Raw genomic sequence first — 22,974 nt, forward strand, 5'->3', positions numbered from 1 at the left:
GGTTATCTGGGTCATTAAGACCTTTTTTGTACAGTTCTTCTGTGTATTCTTGTCACCTCTTCTTAATATCTTCTACTTCTGTTAGGTCCATACCATTTTTGTCCTTTATTGTCCTCATCTTGAATGAATAGCAAGTCTGAAATCTAGTCCATTTTATACTATTATATTGTCTTCTGGATAGTTTACTAACAACCAGATTTTGGGAACATGACTTGTCTGTAAAGTGGAGATTCTCTGCGGTTGAGTTTATAATCATGCTACATCATCTGCTATAAATTCAAGGTCATTTTGAGAATTCTTTGTGTTGCTGCAAAGAACTGTATCAGGAGCTATCACCAAGGATAATGGCTTGGAAATAGTTCTATTTGAAAAATAAGTCACAGTTTTTGTCTTTGCTAGAATAGAACTTTATTTATGGTATCAAGATTTTTAAAAATGGTTTTATATTTTAAAGTATGCAATAAATTTTGATACATTAATCTTGGTAATATTTTTCCCATATGAGAAGATTTTAGAAAACAATGTCAAGTGGCTTATAATTCAAAAGAGTTGTTTGACTTGATAATTCTCTGGAATTTCAGCATTATAAATAAAAAATGAAAACAAATAAAACCATTTAAATTAGGATGAAATGCATTTGTAATACAATTTTATGTCCATTAAAATTTGTTTGATTACAGAGAAAATACAGGCTAAAATTATGTGCTTATAAGTTCTAAAAAAATATGACATCCTTGCTTTAAGAAAATGACCCTATTTACTTCCAGCTGTAGAATGTGTTTTGAGATACTTTGCTCTTTGGGATGAGGGGCTGTGTTGCTTGATACAGGCTCCTTTCAGACCATCACTGCATAACTGGAAAATGAAGCAGATGCTGGTCTGTGGCTGGGTGCTGGTGGGAGTGTCTGGTCTTATTAACACGCTGTTTTATCTGAGTCACAGAATCATCCAAGTGAATGAGTCAGATGAAAAGCAAGCTATATATTTTCTCAAGGTCTGATATCTGCCATATTTGACAGAAGTGATATTTAAACAAACATGTGGTAAAATCCTTTTTTAACAAAAGCAGTTTTCATGTTCAGTTCTACATAATGAGAACATTCCAAAATGCATTGGCCCATCTTAACATTACTTTGCTCATGTGGAGAAAATGAATTCTGATGGTAAGATCCATATACAGATAAAAATATGTATACATATATTTGTATATATTCAATACCAGAGATGATCCTGCCTTGTCTGTTAGCACTCAATTCATATTTAAATGAAGAGATTTCTCTTTGGGAGTGTGGTTCATGTTCACACCTGATTTGACAAAATCTGAAGGCCGGCACAAAGTACCTTCTGATTGTATGAGACTTTACAGGGCATCTCTCTGGAACTGGCGACAACAATCTTACATGACAATGAGAGTGTGATGCATGGTTATTTTCCTTTGACAGATGAAGAACCAGGAACCCAGAGAGGTGAACTTTGTTGCTTCAGTTTAAACATTTGGTAAGTGATAAAAACAGGGTGTTTCCCCTGAAAGCTGTTTAACACAGAAGATAAGACAGAGGGTGCACGGATCTGTGAATTACTTTCTCTAAGCTGGGCTGCTGATGTGATGTTTGGAAAGTGGTTTTGCTTCTGTCACTTATGAGATCGCTACCAGGTGCTGAAAAGTACACATGGCATTAGACCCCAGCAAACTGTAACCAGCAGCCAGATACACTTTTTACACCTCTTAGAGTGTGTGTGTGTATTTCAGAAGATTCATAACATATATTTACAATTATCCCTAAATCACCAAAATACCATATTGAGAAATAGCTTTAACTTTTTTCAAGAGCATTTTTCTATACAATCATTCCAATACAGGTATAAAGTATATAAATACAGCCTTGGCACACTTTACCTTTGCAGGTGCACTAAAACACTTTCCCTTTTGCCTTATTCTGCTCACCCTGACTTTTGATTGTTTCAAAATTCCTTTACACATCTCTAAGTTCCTTGAGGATGGGGATGGATTTCTTTGAAGCTGACAACTCTCACCCTTTGGCCTAGACAGAGCTATGCATATCGCAGGCATTCAGTAAACCTTTGTTGAATGCACGCACAGGATTTTTATGTACTTCTATTTAGCTAAAGTAGAAGTCTATCTTTAGCATTTTGCCTAAAGAGGTTTGGATTTATAGCAAAACATTATTTTCATAGTAAACAGTTTTTTAAAAAGCATAAGAAACATGGTAATAAATTTAATACAAATGATGCACTGTAACTATTCTTTGGTAATTTTTAACAAATTATTTGGTTTTTTTGACTAAAGTGAAATACTAAAAATATAAAAATGCAACTACAGAAATTAGCTTAATCTGTAAACATAATAAACCCTGTAAACATATAAGTACTACATAATTGTGCAAGTGTAAAGAATGACTAGTAAAGGCAAGTATTATACATTTAACTTAGTTCTTCAAGGCATATTTAGGAATACTGCTTTGTCGAGCTTTAGTTTGAAGAAGGAATTCTTTTAACTAAATGAAAACAGTAAAGAATAATGGCTTTATCAATGAGCCATAGGATATACAGGCAAGAGGGAGGCACTGATACCTTTCAACCTTTGCAAATCTGAATTTGCTTCACATGTCCTATGAACTACCTTGTTTAGTAAAACCGTGTACTAACAAAAGCCAAATACTTTTAAAATGAAGAAGTAAACAGCTTTTTGTAAATGAATCAGTTGACTGAAAATATAGGTAACACACCTTGCAAGATTTTTACAAAAACCTGTTACTGCATGTGCAGTAGGCAGGTCTAAAAAATAATAACTAGCTGCAGGCAGCACTGAATATATTGTCGTGTACTCAGTATTGAAGTTTTTTTCCCCCAAATTTCAGTTCTCCTTCTCAAAAAAATCACACTTTTCACACATGACACTTATCACAGGTATTCACAGTTATCATTTCAGTAGTTTAAGAAAGAACTGCCTGGCAAATACTGTAAAAGAGGTAAATCCAAGGACAAAACACACAATTTCAGGCATACAGGGCTTAAATCCTTGGGTGTGAACTCAAAATAGAACAAAACTATGTAAATGCAACACATTACTAAAATGAATGAAATAATGGAAAAGTTGTCAATACTATTTCTTCTAATTTGTTGACATGATTTTCTCCAATATCTGAGAAGCATCAATGGCCAAGGATTAGTAATTCCCTGGAAAATTTTAAGTCAAGATTTTGCTTTAAAAAAAAGTGGCAGTAAAACACCATAAATGGTTACTTGAAATCTAATCAACGCCATCAAAACCCTGAGTGTTCTCAATGGCCATCTGAAGTTTATCCCACAATTCTTCAAATGACTCATAGGGTGGCAAGTCCAGGCGATTAAAGCTGAAAGAACAGAGAGAGGCTGGTTATGACGGACAGTGAAAAGGTGACAAAGTTCCCAGGGCCAGCTATTCACAGTGCAGCTATTTGTGACTGAATGTTCCAAGAACAGGAAAAGACCTTTTCTCCTCAGGGAGAAGGAAGGTCTAGGATTGGACTCAAGGTATGGACTCTCTTCATGACTTCTTGGTGGTAACCTCTCACCTCCAACCTGACCTCCAAATGTCTGGGTTCCTGTCATTTGAAACTTCAAGAGGGAATGTTCTAGCCCTTTGTGGAATGGCTTATCATTCATGTGATGGAGGCAACATATCATTAACAGTTCAGATGTGTCTCTCCAGGGTTCAGCAACCTGGACTTAAAGCCCAAGCCTGCTTTGTAAAGAAACACCTGTTCCTGAGTTAGTCTCACTGTCTCTCCATCCTCTCCCTCCCATTCCCCACCTCCTTATCTGCCACCAACACAGCATAGAGGGAACTAGACCTGTGTCTAGACTGTGAGAGGACCTGACCTTCTGTGTCTAGACTGTGAGAGGACCTTCTCTCTCTGAAGACTTGGTTCTCGAGGGTCAAAGAAACTGCTTACCAGGTATGAGCTCTTGGCAGCTTCTCAGGCGTGCCCCACTGCTCAACTGTAAATGACTGTGGTCCGTTTGAGCCTATAAGAAAGAGAAGTTACTTTGGTTTCATTTAGCCTTTATAGGAGCTCCTGAACATTTCACAACTCACTTTTGCTAATGCAGCACTTAAAACACACAGATAATTCATCTAGTTTCTTTAAATTCAAAAGAAATAATACTGTCTTGGGCTCATGACTTTACTGTCCAGCTATGAAATGAGGACTCCTATCAGTTCGTCTGTGGTCATGGTATCACTCTGACCTGGGGGGCATGTCTAACAGGACTTTTGCTGTTTCCCAGCCCTGCATTTTCATATACCACCTCTATCTTAGGTACATAGAAAATGGGCATTTTTTTTGAGTGCCACTGAAAATAGCTTTAATTTTTTTTTATTATTTTTCTCTATTGATTTATTTTTTTGCAGTAGATTATACAATGAAAGATGTAAAGATTACCTGAAATTCCACTGTTAAATCTAAGTAAACATCCTATCATTAATCTTTTTCTGCATATACATACGTATAGAATTTTATGTGCATGGGATCACTTATACATGCTACATTTTTCTCTTATTGTGAACATTCTGAGAAACTTTTTCTTCCTTTGGAGTTTTACTCAATTATTCCTTTTGCAATTCTCAACGTCCTCCAACCTCCCAGGTCATCAATGCTAACAACCCGATGAGTCACCTTCCATACTTTTCTCTATGTCTCAGACTCATATCCAAACACATGTGTGAGAGTATAACTGTCAGAAGCAGTACTAAAAATACTATTTCCCATGTTACTGTTTTCTCAAAAAGCACTGCTGTTCACACATCACCCATCACAATTATATCTACTGTTAAAATTTCAGTACTTCTGTCACTGTATTTTCCGCAACATGGAATCATATATATTTTCCTGCCTCTTGATTCTCTCACCTGAACACTCCATTTGAAAAACTCCCTATTAAGTCAACCAATATAAATGTAACATACTTCTTTCTTGGGGGGCTAAGCCACACTTCATTTGGGATCACAGTTCCACAAACAGGGCTCAAACCCGAGTGGAAGGGATCAAACCCCTGCAGTGGAAGCATGAACTGCCAGGGAAGTCCCCATAACATACTTTTTATTGGCTAGATAATACTGTATTGTAATATTAACATTCTGAAGCAACTTCTACTTCTTTTGTAAATCCATAAGAATTTGAATTTATAGTCTAACACTAATAACTCTGGACCTGTGTATGAGATAGTGTGTTAGTTGCTTAGTCGAGTCTGACTCTTTGCGACCCCATTGATTGTAGCCAGCCAGGTCCCTCTGTCCATGGAATTCCCCAGGCAAGAATACTGGAGTGGATAGCCATTCCCTTCTCCAGAGGATCTTCCTGAACCAGAGGTCGAATCTGGAGCTCCTGCATCATAGGCAGATTCTTTACCATCTGAGCCACCAGGGAAGCCAGTATATGAAATATCTCCTCCAAATTCCAAAAAGTGCATGCCATCATTGGGTGACTGTAGGTCTGGGCTGCATATAAGGGGAGCTGGAGATGGAGGGGCTGCCTGCCCTGCTTTGATTTTCTCTACTAACTGGTTAAAGAGCAGGAGGAGAGAATGGAATGTAAGTCAGGGGAAACCACTGGAAAGACAAATCCAGTCAGGTGGGGAATGAGCATGTTGTTGAGTCTCATCCTTCTCCTTGGGAGAGAAGGGGCAGCTGCCTGACAGGTTCTGCAAACAGGTGTTCAGTTAAGCTTAACAAGGAAACCACGTAAGCCAAGGAGGGGATAGAAGGGCTTCGATCTTGGCTATACCTCCTCTGAAAGAGTTGTTTTTCTTGGTGTCTTTAAAAGCAAGTACATGCCATTCCAATAAACAGAATATTTAACTTTGTTTATTCCATTCTTTCCCCCAAATGTATTCTACTATGATATATTCTGTATTTTGTTATACACTTATTAACACCCTGTGGAACTTTATATGCTGTCTATCTTAAACCATCACACCACAGGCAATGTTTCTTCTGTAACAGAATACAGAGTGGGAATCAAATTTAAAATTCAAGAATGGAAAGTAACTTGAATCATTTCCTGTGTTTAGTTTTCTCTTTTGCTATCTCACTGAGAGTCTCTTGGACTGCAAGGGGATCAAACCAGTAAATCCTGAAGGAAACCAACCCTGCCTATTTATTGGAAGGACTTCTGCTAAAGCTGAAGTACTTTGATGCTAAAGCTCCAGTACTTTGGTCATCTAATGGGAAGAGCTGACTCACTGGAGAAGATCCTGATGCTGGGAAAGATGAAGGCAAAAGGAGAAGAGGGCAGCAGAGGATGAGAAGTTTAGACAGCATCACTGACTCAATGGACATGAATTTGAGTAAACTCCGGGAGACAGTGAAGGACAGGGAAACCTGGCATGCTGCAGTTCATGGGCTTGCAAAGAGCTGGACATGATTTAGCAACTGAACAACAAACAACAACAAAATAGAAGGTGTATACATATATTTTTACCTTCTGCGGTGTATCTAACTGTAATCATTTAAAACTATGAATTCTTTTTAACTAATTAAATATTTGTATACATGAAAGAAGACTGAAGACTAGTCAGTCATGAAAAAGACAACTGGCATCAGCTCCATTTTTTAATGATCTATGGAAAAATCCATACCATACAGTTCAGCAAATCCATTCATAGGCACACGGGATGTGCCAGTGACAAACTGAAGTAATCGTATTCTTTTTTCTGAGTCCATCATTAAAACAGCCTGCATAAAATAAAAGCAGCATTTAGGAACATCACTGGAAAAAATGTTAACAAAACTACCCTGAAAAATATGTTACCAGAGTTTAGTTAGAGCCTGAATCATCACTTATGAAATTTGCATGTTTCCTTTACTTCAAGTTATGTTTACAGTAGTTTACAAAGTTCTTGAGACCCCATTTCCAAGGCTTCATGGTAGCTGTTTAGAATGGGGTTATAGCCTAACACAGTGACAAAATTTCCTCTTGGATGTGACTATGTGGCTTTTTAAAAATTGTATTTACTGGCATACACATTTCTCTATCACATTCCAAGAAGCCAAATAGGAGTCCCAGAAAATACACTGCAGGTTACAAGTTCCCTTGAAGAATCCTTCTTTTTAGTAAGGAACCAAGAGTTGATCTCAGGTCACACTGCCACTTACTACATTTTACTTATCTACAAATAAGTATGTATGGAGGTACATGTATATAGTACAAAATAAAAAATTTTTTGGGGGCTATATACTGGGTTGGCCAAAAAGTTCATTCGGTTTAAAAGTAAAATTTAAAAACATATTTTTCATTTTCACCAACAACTTAATTGAATAACATATTCCCTAACCAAGCAAACTTTTTGGCCAATCCAATATATTTTTTGTCTTATCTACATGTGATCCACTAGTATAGGTAAATATGATTGAATCTATCAAGAAATAACTTAAGAAAATGCAAGCCTTCTATTACCTTCCAAAACCACTGGATGACTTGATGATTTATGCTGTAGCCATTTTTGTACTTTGTGTGCTCTCTCCAGTCATTCACATCCACATCTCCCAAGCCACACATCAGAAGCTACATAAGAAGAAATGTCAAACTGTAGACAAGAAAAATCAGGGGTACAAAAGTCCTATTTTAAGAGCAATATTTCTTACCTCTAGTTCATTTTCATCAAAAATTTTGATGAGATCCTGTGGTATCAGTTCAAAAAATCCCTAGAAGAAAGAATATATTTAAAACCCTAGTTAGTAGGGTCAATGGACAATTTCACACTTCAGCATCTGGGTGGGACTAGAGAAATCCCGTACCCACACAGATTCCTACCACCACACGGTTCATGGGCTCTTTAACTGACATTTCAATGTCAGCAAGAAAGTACACATGTCTGTTCTCCCATTGATTCCTCAAAGTGGCTATTTTCAAACCACCCCACACCTTTCAAGCTTCCTTCTTCTCCATGTCACCCTTTCTTTACAGCAGATGATTTCTATTTGAGAGAGAAAATAAAAGCAGCTCTGCCAGATGGAATTCCCCTCAACATTCTGCACCCCAACTTAGCACCAACATCCATGAGGGTCTTGTCCCCATTGCTGTGGAGAGAGGGACCACTTCCTCTCTGTGCTTCACTTGTTTCCCCAAGGATGTCTTCACTAAACTTTTACTAGCACATGTTTTTTTTTTAAAGATTTTTTGGGGGATGTGGATAATTTTTCAAGTCTTTATTGAATTTGTTACAATACTTCTTCTGTTTTATGTTTTGGTTTTTTGGCCATGAGGCATGTGGGATCTTAGTTCCCTAAGAAGGGATGGAACCTGTGCCCCCTGCATTGGAAGGCAAAGTCTTAACCACTAGACCACCAGGGAAGTCCCTATTAACTCACTCTTGATGCATCTAAATTTGTTCAAGCCATATCTCATTCAAAACAAAATAAGAAAGCAAATCCCTCTTTCTTCTCTTCACACCCACATTCTGGACAGTGTTACTACACATCACCAAATCCACTTGCTCCCCCTCATCTATCCCTCAACCACTGTAATCTGACCTCTTCACCAATGCTTCCCTGAAACAGTCCTGGAGAAAGTCAAAGACAACTTTGTGGCTACATCTAATGAATACTTTCTAGTTCCCTATCTTATCTGACTTCTCTATACTATGATATTGTTGACAATACCTTTGTTCTCAAAACTCTGTCTGCTGTTGATGGCTTTCCTCTTATGTCTCTGCCTTTGCTGATTTTCTCTGATGTCTCCTTTCCTCCTGTCCATTCTTTAAATGTTGGTGTTCCCACATCCTCATGTGTGGCCATCCACTTGCACCATTCTTACCATTCTTTTGAATTTTCCATCTTGTTTAGTCCACAGCTCCACTACAGAAAGCAGATAGTCCCCAGACCTCCATCCTTTAAGTCACCCTGAGCTATAACTCTCTCTTCCTGAGTATCATTCATGTGCATGCACAGCTGTGTTCCCACTGTCTTGATCATTTCCCCTGGGGTGATTCCAACACTTGCTCCACTAGCCTCTGCTGCTTGTCTCACCCTCCTCTAGCTTATTCATTCATACCACTTCCAGAAAGCTCTGAGCAAAATATACTTTGAATCTTGGTATTTTATTGTTAACAGCCTTTAATGCCACCTTCCTTCCTCACTGGACTTCAGAGAAAACACCCAACAAATAGGCCCCTCATCATCAGGTTCCTCCCATCTCTCCAGACTTAGTTTGCCTCTTGCAGCCCCGTTGGCTCAGATGATAAAGAATCTGCCTGCAATGTAGGCAACCTGGGTTGGATCCCTTGGTTGGGAAGATCCCCTGGAGAAAGGAATGGCTACCCACTCTAGTATTCTTGCCTGATGAATTCCATGGACAGAGCAGCGTGGCAGGCTACAGTCCATGGGGTTACAAAGAGTTGAACATGACTGAGCAATTAACACTTGCACCCTCTCATCCAGTACAACTGCTTGTATTTTCTCTAACGTGTGCCCAGTTTGTCTTATTACTAGACTTGACATGTGTCGCTCCCTCTGCTTGGAACTGCATGTCCTTCTTCTCTCTGGCTGGCCAGTCCCTGTCCCCCTCCCATGCCCCTGCCCCCACCTCTTCCCGCTTTCGTTTCTACCTCTCCTCTGATCACCTAGTACTGTGAGCTCCCCTGGTCCATTTCACCCTTAGATTCTCTGCTCCTCGACGACAGGACCTATGTCCTTTTGCCTTGCACAGCACCAGACACATGGTCAGTGCTCAGTATCGAATAAATGAAAAAGTGTGTGATAACTATTTAACAGAAGACTTTTAATTAGCTTAGGAAATGAGTGCCTTGGCAACAGCCTAAATGTCCATCAATTTGGAACTTTAAGTGACTTATGAATTTACATTATGAATAAAATACAGCTACAAAGAAAGGTCACTATATATCTTGATATGTAAAACACCTCCAATAAGTATTTGACAAGAGAAGGAAGGGAGTCACAAACCAACATGTATGGCATGATCCCATTTAGGAAAAGACATAAACGGCATGTTCCAGGGGTTCCCAGAGGCTTCCCTAGTGGCCCAGATGGTAAAGAATGTGCCGGCAAAGCAGGAGACCTGGGTTCAATCCTTGGGTTGGGAAGATCCCCTGGAGAAGGGAATGGTTACCCACTCCAGTATTCCTGCAAGGAGAATTCCGTAGACAGAGGAGCCTGGCAGGCTACAGTTCATGGAGTTGAGAAGAGTTGGACACGATGAGTGATTAACACTTTCACTTTTCAGGGGTTCCCAACCCCTGGGGCATGAATAAGTGCTGGTCTGGGGAACTGGGCCACACAGCAGGAGGTGGGGGTGGGCGAGCCAGTGAAGCTTCATCTGCTACTCTCCATGACTTGCATTACTGCTGAATTATCCCTCCACCTGACCCCAAGATCCACAGAAAAATTGTGTTCCGTGAAACTGGCCCCTGGGGCCAAAAAGTTTGTGGCCTGCTGATATATTCCACATCCCTCTAGGACTTTTGTCCCTTTGTTCACCTATGTTTAATTAAGGTGAGGGGAGGGGACTATAAAAGGTGAGGGGGAATCCATGTTATGGAGGACTGTTTATTGCATGGACTTCTGGAATGACTGCTTTTTAACTCAACATCTATTCATTTAATACTCTGTTAGTATGAAAACAAGGGCTTCCCTGCTAGTTCAGCTGGTAAAGAATCCACCTGCAATGCAAGAACCCCGGTTCAATTTCTAGATCAGGAAGATCCCCTGGAGAAGGGAAGGCTACCTCCTCCAGTATTCTTGGGCTTCCCTGGTGGCTCAGCTGGTAAAGAGTCCGCTTGCAATGTGGGAGACCTGGGTTTGATCACTGGGTTGGGAAATCTCCTACAGAAGGGAATGCCTACCCACTCCAGTATTCTGGCATGGAGAATTCCATGGAGTGTATAGTACATGGGATTGCAAAGAGTCGGACATGACTGAGTGACTTTCACTTCACTTCAGTATGAAAACATGGGCTTCCCTGGTGGTTCAGACAGTAAAGAATCTGCCTACAATGCAGGAGACCTGGGTTCCATCCCTGGGTGGGGAAGATCCCCTGGAGAAGGAAATGGCAACCCACTCCAGTATTCTTGCCTGGAGAATTCCACTGACAGAGGAGCCTGGTGGGCTACAGTTCATGGAGTTGCAGAGTTGGACACGACTGAGCAAGTAACACTTTACTTCAGTATGAAAACATAATTTAAAATGGATTTAAAAAGCAAATCACATACTACTTTTTTCTCTGATACAATAAGGTCCCCCTTTTCTCTGATATGATATGGACTGTGCTTTGAAACTACAGAAGAGGAAACAAAAGAAAATGAATACCTCTTTAAAAGCAGCCATTTGCTTCTGGATTCGGTTTACAAATCGCCATTGTATTACAAGACTAGAAGAAATAAAACATTTTATCTTTTTCACAGGGAATAAGAAAAGATGTTAAGGTACAGGTATTCTGGTTAGAAACAAAAAATAAAGACTAGCTAAGCCCAAGGCAAGAACAGAATGAGTGAGTAAAAGTATAGAATTTTTATAGAAAAGAATATTGAGACTCTGACTCTAGAGAAAGAAAAAGAAGATACAAAGAATCTTCACAGAAAGTACAAAATTATTTCCAATAAAGTATTTACTAAAAATAGTAAAGTATAACAAAATACTTACTAAATATATTCCTTTTTGTTCTTATTGGTGACAACTATTTCCGATCCACCATTTTTCAACTCATGTTGATGTGTCTGAAATTAAGCATGATACCTTGATACGTTATTTTAGTGAAAAAAATAAAGTATACATATTACAGTTACACAAGAAGCCTGGTGTTTTAAATTTAATCCACTCAAAAGCTAAGGAAACTTGAAAAAAAAAAAAGCTAGGAAACTTGAAATATTAGTTTTATTAAAATACATATGAAATGAGTCAAAAGTCAAAGAAGCAGAAATTCTTTCTGAGAGACAGCTTTTGTTATGGGAAAATAAATTTTAAAATAGAATGCAGAAATGTGTTGAGTACATGCATTATTTAAGGTCTAAATTTATAAAATTTTGCTTAAGTTATTAAACTTAAGTTCTAAAGCTTCACAATTTATGTACCATTTAAATAAATCAAAATTTACAAACCTGTCCAAAAAGTTCTTCATCTATGACAAACCTGAGGTCCAATTCTGTTGGATCATTTTCAAGAATCCATCTTAATGAATTGTAATACTCACTATCCTAGATGGGATAAATTGCATATTTAAAATTTGTATACAGAAAGAATATACATGAATCTGCAAAAAAAGTAGCCGAAGTCTGAATAACTGGACAAAAGATGATAAGGTCAGATGGATCTCTTTTACACACACACACACATTACAAAAAGAAATGAATAGTAAGTACATGAGTATAAATACAAATACTGGGACTTCCCTGGCAGTCCAGTGGTTAGGATGCCATACCTCCACTGCAGGTGGGTGTGAGTTCCATCCCTGGTTGGGGAACTAAGATCCAGCAGGCCACAGGGTGTGGCCAAAAAAAAAAAAAGCATTTATCAATAGCATGGTGCCTGCTTAAAAGTTTAGAAGTCTATTTCTGTTTGGAAGCAGTGGAGGTACAGATTTTTATTATCCAGTTAAAGGGTCAGTTCTGAGATATATCAGATATATATCTGATATATATCTGAGTAACTTCCATGATACTCAGAGGCTCTCAGCATCTGTCCATACGGCCAATGAGACTGTGTTTGAAATGCTTAAGTAACTATGAGGAGACTGCTATTTATACTTGACCCTAAATTGAAGAAAAATCTCAACTTAAATACAGAACCTTAATTTTTCAACTCCAATAACTATGCGGTGTTATGATTTATAAAGAAATATACTGTTTATGGGCTTCCCACATGGCACTAATGGTAAAGAACCCAACTGCCAATGCAGGAGACATAAGAGATGCAGGTTCGATCCCTGGGTTGGGAAGATCCCCTGGAGGAGGGCATAGCAGCCCACTCCAGTATTCTTGTCTGGAGAACCCCATGGACAGAGGAGCCTGGAGGGCTATAGTTCACAAAGAGTCAGACACAACTGAAGCAACTAAGCATTCATGCACATAATGTTCACACTGATATTATGTCACAAGAAAGGTACTTGGTACCATGGAAGAGGTCTTGGAATCTATGTGTTCTACATGTTATATGATGCTATTCAGCATGGGTTACAAGGCTATAGTCAAGGATTTAATTCTTGGGTTTCTGTTTCTCTGTAGTAGCCTAATTTCAAAACTTTGCTTTGGACTGCCAGTTTGAAAACATGTCATTCATCACAAATGATCACAATTCAAATACTGACACAAGAGACATATAAAATTATTTTATATAGCATGCTGAAGTATTTAGGGAGAAATTTACTCATACCTGAAACTTTCTTTGAAATGCATCAAAGAAACAAGATGGATTGATGAATAGGGAGCAGACATGTGGATAGGTATGTCATGAAGTAAGTATGGATAAAAAGCCAATTGTGGAATCTGGGTGGTGGATATATACATATCCATTGTAAAACTTTTTCAACTCTATTATATGTTAGTAAATTTTCAAAATAAAATGTTGGGAGAAATGTTCATTTATATTTGGAACATCTGTTGATTTCTTCATCATTAAAAAGTCTTTAAAATATTCAGTTGCCTGTTAAATTATAGTTTATATGATAAATGAAAAAGACATACCACTGATTCCATATCATGAAGTGTTATTGGCTTGTGCAGCATCATCTTGTAAAATGGGCGGATGAAAAAACCTTGCAAAAAATCAAATATATTTAAAATGATTACCAAGCAAAAGAAATCAGATAATTACATACCAAAAAGTTTTATGCTTAATACTAACCATCTAAGTAAAGTAAATCAGAAAGAGAAAAACAAATATTGTATATTAACGCATATAAACGTAATCTATAAAAATGGTACTGACGAACCTATTTGCAAGGCAGGAATAGAGACATAGACATAGAGAACAGACTTGTAGACACAGTGGGGGAAGGAAGGTGGGATGAATTGAGAGAGTAGCATTAAAACATATACACTACCCAGGGGCGGTACTAAGATGGCAGCGGAATAGGATGGGGAGACCACTTTCTCCCCCACAAATTCATCGAAAAATCTTTGAACACTAAGCAAATACCACAAAACAACTTCTGAACATTGGCAGAGGACACCAGGCACCCAGAAAGGCAGCCCATGGTCTTTGAAAGGAGGTAGGACAACAGATAAAAAGAGAGACAAAAGAGTTAGGGACAGAGACCCGTCTCGGGGAGACAGTCATAAAAGAGGAGAAGTTTCCAAATACCAGGAAACCCTCTCATCAGCGGGTCTGTGGGAGTTTTGGAATCTCAGAGGGCAACATAACTGGAAGGAAAAAATAAATAAATAAAACCCACAGATTACGCGCCTAACTGCAACTCCCAGCGGAGAAGTAGCCCAGAGGCTCACGTCCACCACCAGCAAGTGGGGGCTGAACAGGGAGGCGCGGGCTGCATTGCTTTGGGTAAGGATTGAGCCTGAAGGCCCTGAGCGCAATCTGAGGGAGCTAACACGAGATAGCAACCCAAACTGTGGGATAGCCAGAGAGAGGAAAAAAAAAAAGAGAGAGAGAGAGAGAACTTTCCCGTAAAAAGCTCTAACCTAAGGCATTGCCGTGTCTGCTCACAGAACATAGGACTGAGTGAATATCAGAGAAGAGCTAGCCAACAGTGGACCGGCCCATCCCCCGCCGGAGGCAGAGAGGCAGGCGGCGACAGCCAGAGCCGGAAGGTAAGGGGAAAACTTGGCCCCAGAGACGGCATCCTCTACCAAACCGTGAGCAGGCTCCCAGTTGCTAACCAAGTCTTCCTGGGATCCTGGATGGCTGACATCCACAAGGAGGGTGGCAGCCAGAGATCGGCTCCCCAGAGGAGACACACGGGCACACCTGAGGCAGCGCTCCCGCTGCACCCCCGGGAAACCGAGTGGCTGGGACGGGGAGGTGATAAGACGCACCGCCCACCTGGGGAGTGTGCGCTCGCCAAGCACCTGGTCACCTGAGCGGCTCGGACCTGGGAAGGGCATAAAACTCAGGCCCAACCAGGTCTGTGCCTTTGTGGAGTACCCGAGAACCTGAACCTGAGTGGCTCAGACCTGGGAAGTGCACGCAACCTAGGGCCCGCCTTAGACAGTTCCCCTCCAGAGCAACGTGGAGCCTGAGCAGTGTAGAAGGGGAAAGCAAACATATGGTGAGCGGGGGCAAACCCAGCGTGGCCCAGACACTGAGAGCACTCCCCACACACGCCAGTGATATTTGATGGCAGTGTTCCTCCCTCCCCGCAGCACAACTGAACAAGTGAGCCTAAATAAATGACCACGTTCACCCCCTTGTGTCAGGGCAGAAGTTAGATACTGAAGAGACATGCAAACAGAGGAAGCCGAAACAAACAAAGAAGAGGGAACCGCTTTGGAAGTGACAGGTGCAACAGATTAAAACCCTGTAGTTAGCACTGGATACACTGGAAGGGGCCTATAGACCCTGAGAAGAAGTATAAGCTGGAACAAGGAACTATCTGAAACTGAACTGACCCCACATTGCCCTCTATGGCTCCAGAGAAATTCCTAGATATATTCTACTATTATAATTTTTTAATTTTTTTTTTTTTACTTTTAAGTTCTTTATTACTCCTTTAAATTTTTTAAATCTACTATTAACTTGCAAAAAAAAGACCCTATTTTTAAAGCCAATTTCATATATGTATATTTTTATAACTTTTGTGATTTTGTTTTGTTTTTTTAATATTGTAATTTTGAGAGTCTAACCTCTACTCTGGATTTTTAATCTTTACTTTTTGGTATTTGTTATCAATTCCAATTTCCTTGGAAGGAAAGTTATGACCAACCCAGATAGCATATTAAAAAGCAGAGACATCACTTTGTCAACAAAGGCCCGTCTAGTCAAGGCTATGGTTTTTCCAGTGGTCATGTATGGATGTGAGAATTGGACTGTGAAGAAAGCTGAGCGCCGAAGAATTGATGCTTTTGAACTGTGGTGTTGGAGAAGACTCTTGAGAGTCCTTTGGACTGCAAGGAGATCCAACCAGTCCATCCTAAAGGAGATCAGTCCTGGGTGTTCATTGGAAGGACTGATGCTGAAGCTTTAACTCCAATACTTTGGCCACCTCACGCAAAGAGCTGACTCATTGGAAAAGACCCTGATGCTGGGAGGGATTGGGGGCAGGAGGAGAAGGGGACGACAGAGGATGAGATGGCTGGATGGCATCACCGACTCGATGGACATGAGTTTGAGTAATCTTCGGAGTTGGTGATGGACAGGGAGGCCTGGCGTGCTGTGATTCATGGGGTCGCAAAGAGTTGGACACGACTGAGTGACTGAACTGAACTGAACTGAATCATTTCTGTACCTTTAAGAATCCAATATTCAGTACATTTTTACTTAAGAGTGTGATTACTGGCTTGATTGCTCTCTCCCCTTTTGACTCTCCCTTTTCTCCCCCAGGTCACCTCTATCTCTTCCCTCCCACTTCTCTTCTCTGCTTAACTCTGTGAATCTCTCTGGGTGTTCCAGGCTGTGGAGAACACTTAGGGAACTGATCACAGGCTAGATTGGTCTCTCTCCTTTTGACCCCCCTCTCCTCTCCTCCTGGTCACCTCTAGCTCCTTCCTCCCTCTTCTCTTCTCTATGGAACTCTGTGAACCTCTCTGAGTGTTCCAGACTGTGGAGAGCAAATAGGTAACTGATTACTGGATAGATTGCTCTCTCCCCTTTCGACTCCCCCTCTTCTCCTGGTCACCTCTATCTCCTTCCTCCCTCTTCTCTTCTCCATGTAACTCTGTGAACCTTTCTGAGTGTCCCCCACTGTGGAGAATCTTTTCACCATTAACCTAGCTGTTTTATCATCAGTGCTGTATGGATGGAGACGTCTTGGGGCTACTGTAAGAATAAGACTGAAAGCCAGAGGCAGGAGGCTTAAATCCAAAACTTGAGAACACCAGAAAACTCCCGACTCCAGGGAACATTAATCGACAAGAGCTCATCCAAAAGCCTCCATACCTATACTGAAACCAAGCTCCACCCAAGAGCCAACAAGTTGCACAGCAAGACATACCAAGCTAATTCTTCAACAACACAATAACATACCCTGAGCACAAAAATATAGGCAGCCAAAAAGTCACATCAAACCCATAGACATCTCAAAACTCACAATTGGACACTTCACTGAACTCCAGAGAGAAGAGATTCAACTCCATCCATCAGAACACCAACGCAAGCTTCCCTAACCAGGAAACCTTGACAAGCCACTCGTCCAACCCCACCCACAGGGAGGAACTGCCATAATAAAGAGGAACCACAAACTTCCAGCCTACAGAAAGGCCACCCCAAACACAGCAATCTAAACAAGATGAAATGGCAGAGAAATATTCAGCAGGTAAAGGAACATTATAAAAGCCCACCAAGCCAAACAAAAGAGGAGGAGATAGGGAGTCTACCTGAAAAAGAATTCAGAATAATGATAGTAAAAATGATCCAAAATCTTGAAAACAAAATGGAGTTACAGATAAATAGTCTGGAGACAAGGATTGAGAAGATGCAAGAAAAGTTTAACAAGGACCTAGAAGAAATAAAAAAGAGTCAATCAATAATGAATAATGCAATAACTGAGATCAAAAGCACTCTGGAGGGAACCAACAGGAGAATAACTGAGGCAGAAGAGATAGGATAAGTGAGGTGGAAGATAGAAGGTGGAAATAAATGAAGCAGAGAGGAAAAAAGAAAAAAGAATAGAAAGAAATGAGGACAATCTCAGAGACCTCTGGGACAATGTCAAATGCCCCAACATTTGAATCATAGGAGTCCCAGAAGAAGAAGACAAAAAGAAAGGCCATGAGAAAATACTTGAGGAAATAATAGTTGAAAACTTTCCTAAAATGGGGAAGGAAATAGCCACCCAAGTCCAAGACACCCAGAGAGTCCCAAGGCAAAAGATGCCAAGACAAACAGTAATCAAATTAACAAAGATAAAACACAAAGAACAAATATTAAAAGCAGCAAGGGAAAAACAACAAATAACTCATAAGGGGATCCCCAGCTGATCTTTCAATAGAAACTCTTCAAGCAAGAAGGGAATGACAGGACATACTTAAAAGTGATAAAAGAGAAAAACCTACAACCCAGATTACTGTACCCAGCAAGGATCTCATTCAGATATAAAGGAGAATTCAAAAGCTTTACAGACAAGCAAAAGTTCAGAGAATCCAGCACCACCAAACCAGCACTCCAACAAATGCTAAAGGATCTTCTCTAGACAGGAAACACAGAAAAGGTTTATAAACTTGAACCAAAAATAATAAAGTAAATGGCAATGGGACCATACTTATCAATAATTACCTTAAATGTAAATGTGTTGAATGCCCCAACCAAAAGACAAAGACTGACTGAATGGATACAAAAACAAGCCCCCTATATATGCTGTCTACAAGAGATCCACCTCAAACCTAGGGACATATACAGACTGAAAGTGAAGGGCTGGAAAAAGATGTATCACGCAAATGGAGACCAAAAAAAAAGCAGGAGTAGCAATACTCATATCAGATAAAATAGACTTTGAAATAAAGACCATGAAGAGACAAAGAAGGACACTACATAATGATCAAAGGAAGAAGATATAACAACTATAAATATATATGCACCCAACATAGGAGCACTGCAATATGTAAGGCAAATGCTAACGAGTATGAAAGGGGAAATTAACAGTAACACCATAATAGTGAGAGACTTTAATACCTCACTCACACCTGTGGATAGATCAACTAAACAGAAAATTAGTGAGGAAACACAAACTTTAAATGATATAATGGACCAGTTAGACCTAATTGATATCTATAAGACATTTCACCCTAAAACAATGAATTTCACCTTTTTCTCAAGTACACACAGAACCTTCTTCAGGATAGATCACATCCTGGGCCATAAAATCTAGCCTTGGTAAATTCAAGACTATTGAAATCATCGCAAGCATCTTTTCTGACCACAATGGAGAAAAGACCATCTCTTTAACAAGTGGTGCTGAGAAAACTGGTCAACCACTTGTAAAAGAATGAATCTAGAATACTTTCTAACACCAAACACAAAAATAAACTCAATATGGATTAAAGACGTAAATGTAAGACCAGAAACTATAAAACTCCTAGAGGAAAACATAGGCAAAACACTCTCTGATGTAAATCATAGCAGGATCCTCTATGACCCACCTCCCAGAGTAATGGAAATAAAAAAAAATAAAATAAACAAATGGGACCTAATTAAACTTAAAAGCTTTTGCACAATGAAGGAAACTATAAGCAAAGTGAAAAGACAGCCTTCAGAATGGGAGAAAATATATATTTTTAAATTTTTTAATTTTTATTTTATTACTGGACTGGCGATCTGTTTCACACTTGATAATATACATGTTTCGATGCTGTTCTCTCAGATCATCCCACCCTCGCCTTCTCCCACAGAGTCCAAAAGTCTGTTCTTTACATCTGTGTCTCTTTTGCTGTCTCACATATAGGGTCATCATTACCATCTTTCTAAATTCCATATATATGCATTAGTATAATATATTGGTGTTTATCTTTCTGCCTTACTTCACCCTGTATAATGGGCTCCAGTTTTATCCATCTCATTAGAACTGCTTCAAATGCATTCTTTTTAGTGGCTGAGTAATATTCCATTGTATATATGTATCATAGCTTTCTTATCCATTCGTCTGCTGATGGGCATCTAGGTTGCTTCCATGTTCTGGCTATTATAAACAGTGCTGCGATGAACATTGGGGTACACGTGTCTCTTTCAGATCTGGTTTCCTCGGTGTGTATGCCCAGCAGTGGGATTGCTGGGTCATACGGCAGTTCTATTTCCAGTTTTTTAAGAAATCTCCACACTATGTTCTCTCCATAGTGGCTGTACTTGTTTGCATTCCCACCAACAGTGTAAGAGGGTTCCCTTTTCTCCACACCCTCTCCAGCATTTATTGCTTGTAGACTTTTGGATAGCAGCCATCCTGACTGGCGTGTAATGGTACCTCGTTGTGTTTTGATTTGCATTTCTCTGATAATGAGTGATGTTGAGCATCTTTTCATGTGTTTGTTAGCCATCTGTATGTCTTCTTTGGAGAATTGTCTGTTTAGATCTTTGGCCCATTTTTTGATTGGGTCATTTATTTTTCTGGAATTGAGCAGCAGGAGTTGAGAATGGGAGAAAATAACAGCAAACAAAGCAACTGACAAGAATTAATCTCAAAAATAAACAAGTAACTCCTGCAACTCATGCTGATCAGAATGGCTGCTATCAAAAAGTCTACAAATAATAAATGCTGGAGAGGGTGTGGAGAAAAAGGAACCCTCTTACACTGTTGGTGGGAATGCAAACTAGTACAGCCACTATGGAGAACAGTGTGGAGATTTCTTAAAAAACTGGAAATAGAACTGCCATATGACCCAGCAATCCCACTACTGGGCATACACACCGAGGAAACCAGATCTGAAAGAGACACACGTACCCTAGTGTTCATCACAGCATTGTTTATAATAGCCAGAACATGGAAGCAACCTAGATATCCAGCAGCAGACGAACAGATAAGAAAGCTGTGGTACATATACACAATGGAATATTACTCAGCTATTAAAAAGAATGCATTTGAATCAGTTCTTATGAGGTGGATGAAACTGGAGCTTATTATACAGAGTGATGTAAGTCAGAAAGAAAAACACTAATACAGTATATTAACTCATATATATGGAATTTAGAAAGATGGTAATGATGACCCTATATGCGAGATAGCAAAAGAGACACAGATGTAAAGAACAGACTTTTGGACTCTGTGGGAGAAAGCGAGGGTGGGATGATCTGAGAGAATAGCACTGAAACATGTATATTATCATATGTGAAACAGATCACCAGTCCAGGTTGGATGCATGAGACAGTGCTCAGGGCTGGTGCACTGGGATGACCCTGAGGGATGAGATGGGGAGGAAGGTGGGAGGAAGGGTCAGGATGGGGAACACATGTACACCCATGGCTGATTCATGTGAATGTATAGGAAAAACCACCACAATATTGTAAAGTAAATAACCTCCAATTAAAATAAATAAAAAGAAAAAAAAAAACACTACCATGTGTAATGGTTAATGTTAATGTGTAATGGTAATTATACACCACCATGTGTAAAATAAGATAGCTCGTGGGAAGGCTCTGTATAACACAGGGAGCTCAGCTCAGCTCTGCAGCAACTGAGCGGGGTGGGATGGGGGGTTGGGTGGAAGGGAGACTCATGAGGGAGGGGATATATATATACATATATATATATACACACACACACGACTGGTTCACATTGATGTACTGTGGAAACCAACACAACATGTAAAGCAATTATCCTCCAATTAAAAAAAAATACTAACCATCCAACAGTTTGCCATGATACACCGCCATCCCAGCTACCCGACCAATAAACTTGAAGTAAGAGAGGTGATCTTCATTGCACAATCCAGAGTTGGGATTTATCTGTAGGGTATAATTATCCCTGTAAAGATAATCACATTTAAATGCTCCTTTCTATATTTCATATAAAAATTTTAACATGACAAGTAATTGTAAATCGTCTCCCTCTTTTTACAGTTGTTCAACTCTATTACAACCATATTAGACCACTGGATTTAATGGTTTTAAAAATAGTCATTTTGTTCAAAAGGTGGAAACAATTAAAATGTTTTTGAAAGCTAAATGGATAAACAAATGTGGTACAGACACATAATGGGATATTACACAGCCTTCAAAAGGAAGGAAATTCTACCACATACTGCTACATGGATAAACCTTGAGAACACTATGCTAATGAAGTTAAGTCAGTTATAAAAGGTCAAATACGGTATGATTCTACTTATACAAGGTACTGAGAACAGTCCAGTTTATAGAGACAGAAAGTAGAATGGTTAATGCCAGGGAATGGGGGAGATCATGTTTAAAGGATACAGAGTTTCAGTGTGTGATGATGAAAAAGTTCTGGAGGTAGATGGTGGTGATGCACAACAACGAATGCATTTAACATGATAAGAATGGTAAATTTTGTATTATATATATTTCACTATAACTTTTAAAAGTTATTTCTGAAACAACATTAGTTACCCTCTCCCCTTTTCTGGAGCATTGTGACTTACATTTCCCTCCCATCACGTCACTCTGTTATTTTCAAAACAGTGATTTTCTTTTTTTCTGTACACAGTCATTGTAAAGGTACTTACGTAGCAGAATATTCAAACAACCCATAATAAGGGTTAAACATCTCCTTCGAAATCAGAAAGAACCATTCTCTGGCAACTCCTCCATAATCTAGTCCCTTTTCACCATCAAACTCAATCCACAGTCTAGCCTTAAGGAAGTCTGCTCTCTTGACCCCCATAATCCTCCTGTAAGAGTCCTCAAGAACAGTTGCACGGCGAAGTTTCATTTCAAATTTGTTTGGAATGTCATTCTGAAAATTCAGAGAAGAGAGACTGTTTAAATCAGTTCAACACATATTTCTCTCATGAACATTATAAAATTCACTGTATTCTACTCCTGTGCCCAAGATCTTTTTTCAGGGATAACAGGCCTAGGTATATTGTCTTGTATTCCTTCCACAGCATTAAAGAACTCATGCATTTTCTCTGGTCACGTAATAACAAAGACTTCTCATTTTCACATCTGAAGAAGCAGCTACTGATAGTGACAGTAACACTCACATGAAGGCATTTCATGAGCAGTCATTTCCACTTTAAGATCCAAGAAAGACATTCTGTGACTGACAGTCAAGTCACTGCCTGCTTTCAATACTTGTCTGCCTGTCAGCTTAGGGTTCTCCCCTGGCCTCCATATTTCCTCTCTGGAGCGGTTTACTTCACTCATTAACAGGTGCTAACTTTGACAGACTGTGCCAGCACTGTTCCCAG

The 22,974-nt window shown here is 39.5% G+C and overlaps 1 protein-coding gene across 3 annotated transcripts in view; it reads right to left on the bottom strand.

Annotated features, from left to right (window-relative positions):
- Positions 1 to 391: 391 nt before the first annotated feature.
- Positions 392 to 22,974, bottom strand: part of NEDD4 (NEDD4 E3 ubiquitin protein ligase) — a 132,553-nt gene continuing 109,970 nt past the window's right edge. For all 3 annotated transcript variants that reach the window (XM_043919325.1, XM_043919324.1, XM_043919326.1), the window contains 11 exons: positions 22,288 to 22,517; positions 21,448 to 21,569; positions 13,693 to 13,763; positions 12,112 to 12,207; positions 11,657 to 11,730; positions 11,324 to 11,384; positions 7,646 to 7,705; positions 7,458 to 7,565; positions 6,640 to 6,736; positions 3,957 to 4,029; positions 392 to 3,374 (listed from right to left, as the gene is read on the bottom strand). In XM_043919325.1, the coding sequence (XP_043775260.1) occupies positions 3,272 to 3,374; positions 3,957 to 4,029; positions 6,640 to 6,736; positions 7,458 to 7,565; positions 7,646 to 7,705; positions 11,324 to 11,384; positions 11,657 to 11,730; positions 12,112 to 12,207; positions 13,693 to 13,763; positions 21,448 to 21,569; positions 22,288 to 22,517 (1,095 nt within the window). In that variant the 3' untranslated portion in view covers positions 392 to 3,271. The remainder of the gene's footprint in view (positions 3,375 to 3,956; positions 4,030 to 6,639; positions 6,737 to 7,457; positions 7,566 to 7,645; positions 7,706 to 11,323; positions 11,385 to 11,656; positions 11,731 to 12,111; positions 12,208 to 13,692; positions 13,764 to 21,447; positions 21,570 to 22,287; positions 22,518 to 22,974) is intronic.

Source organism: Cervus elaphus, chromosome 12 (assembly GCF_910594005.1).
Source record: "Cervus elaphus chromosome 12, mCerEla1.1, whole genome shotgun sequence".
NCBI classification, from domain to species: domain Eukaryota; kingdom Metazoa; phylum Chordata; class Mammalia; order Artiodactyla; family Cervidae; genus Cervus; species Cervus elaphus.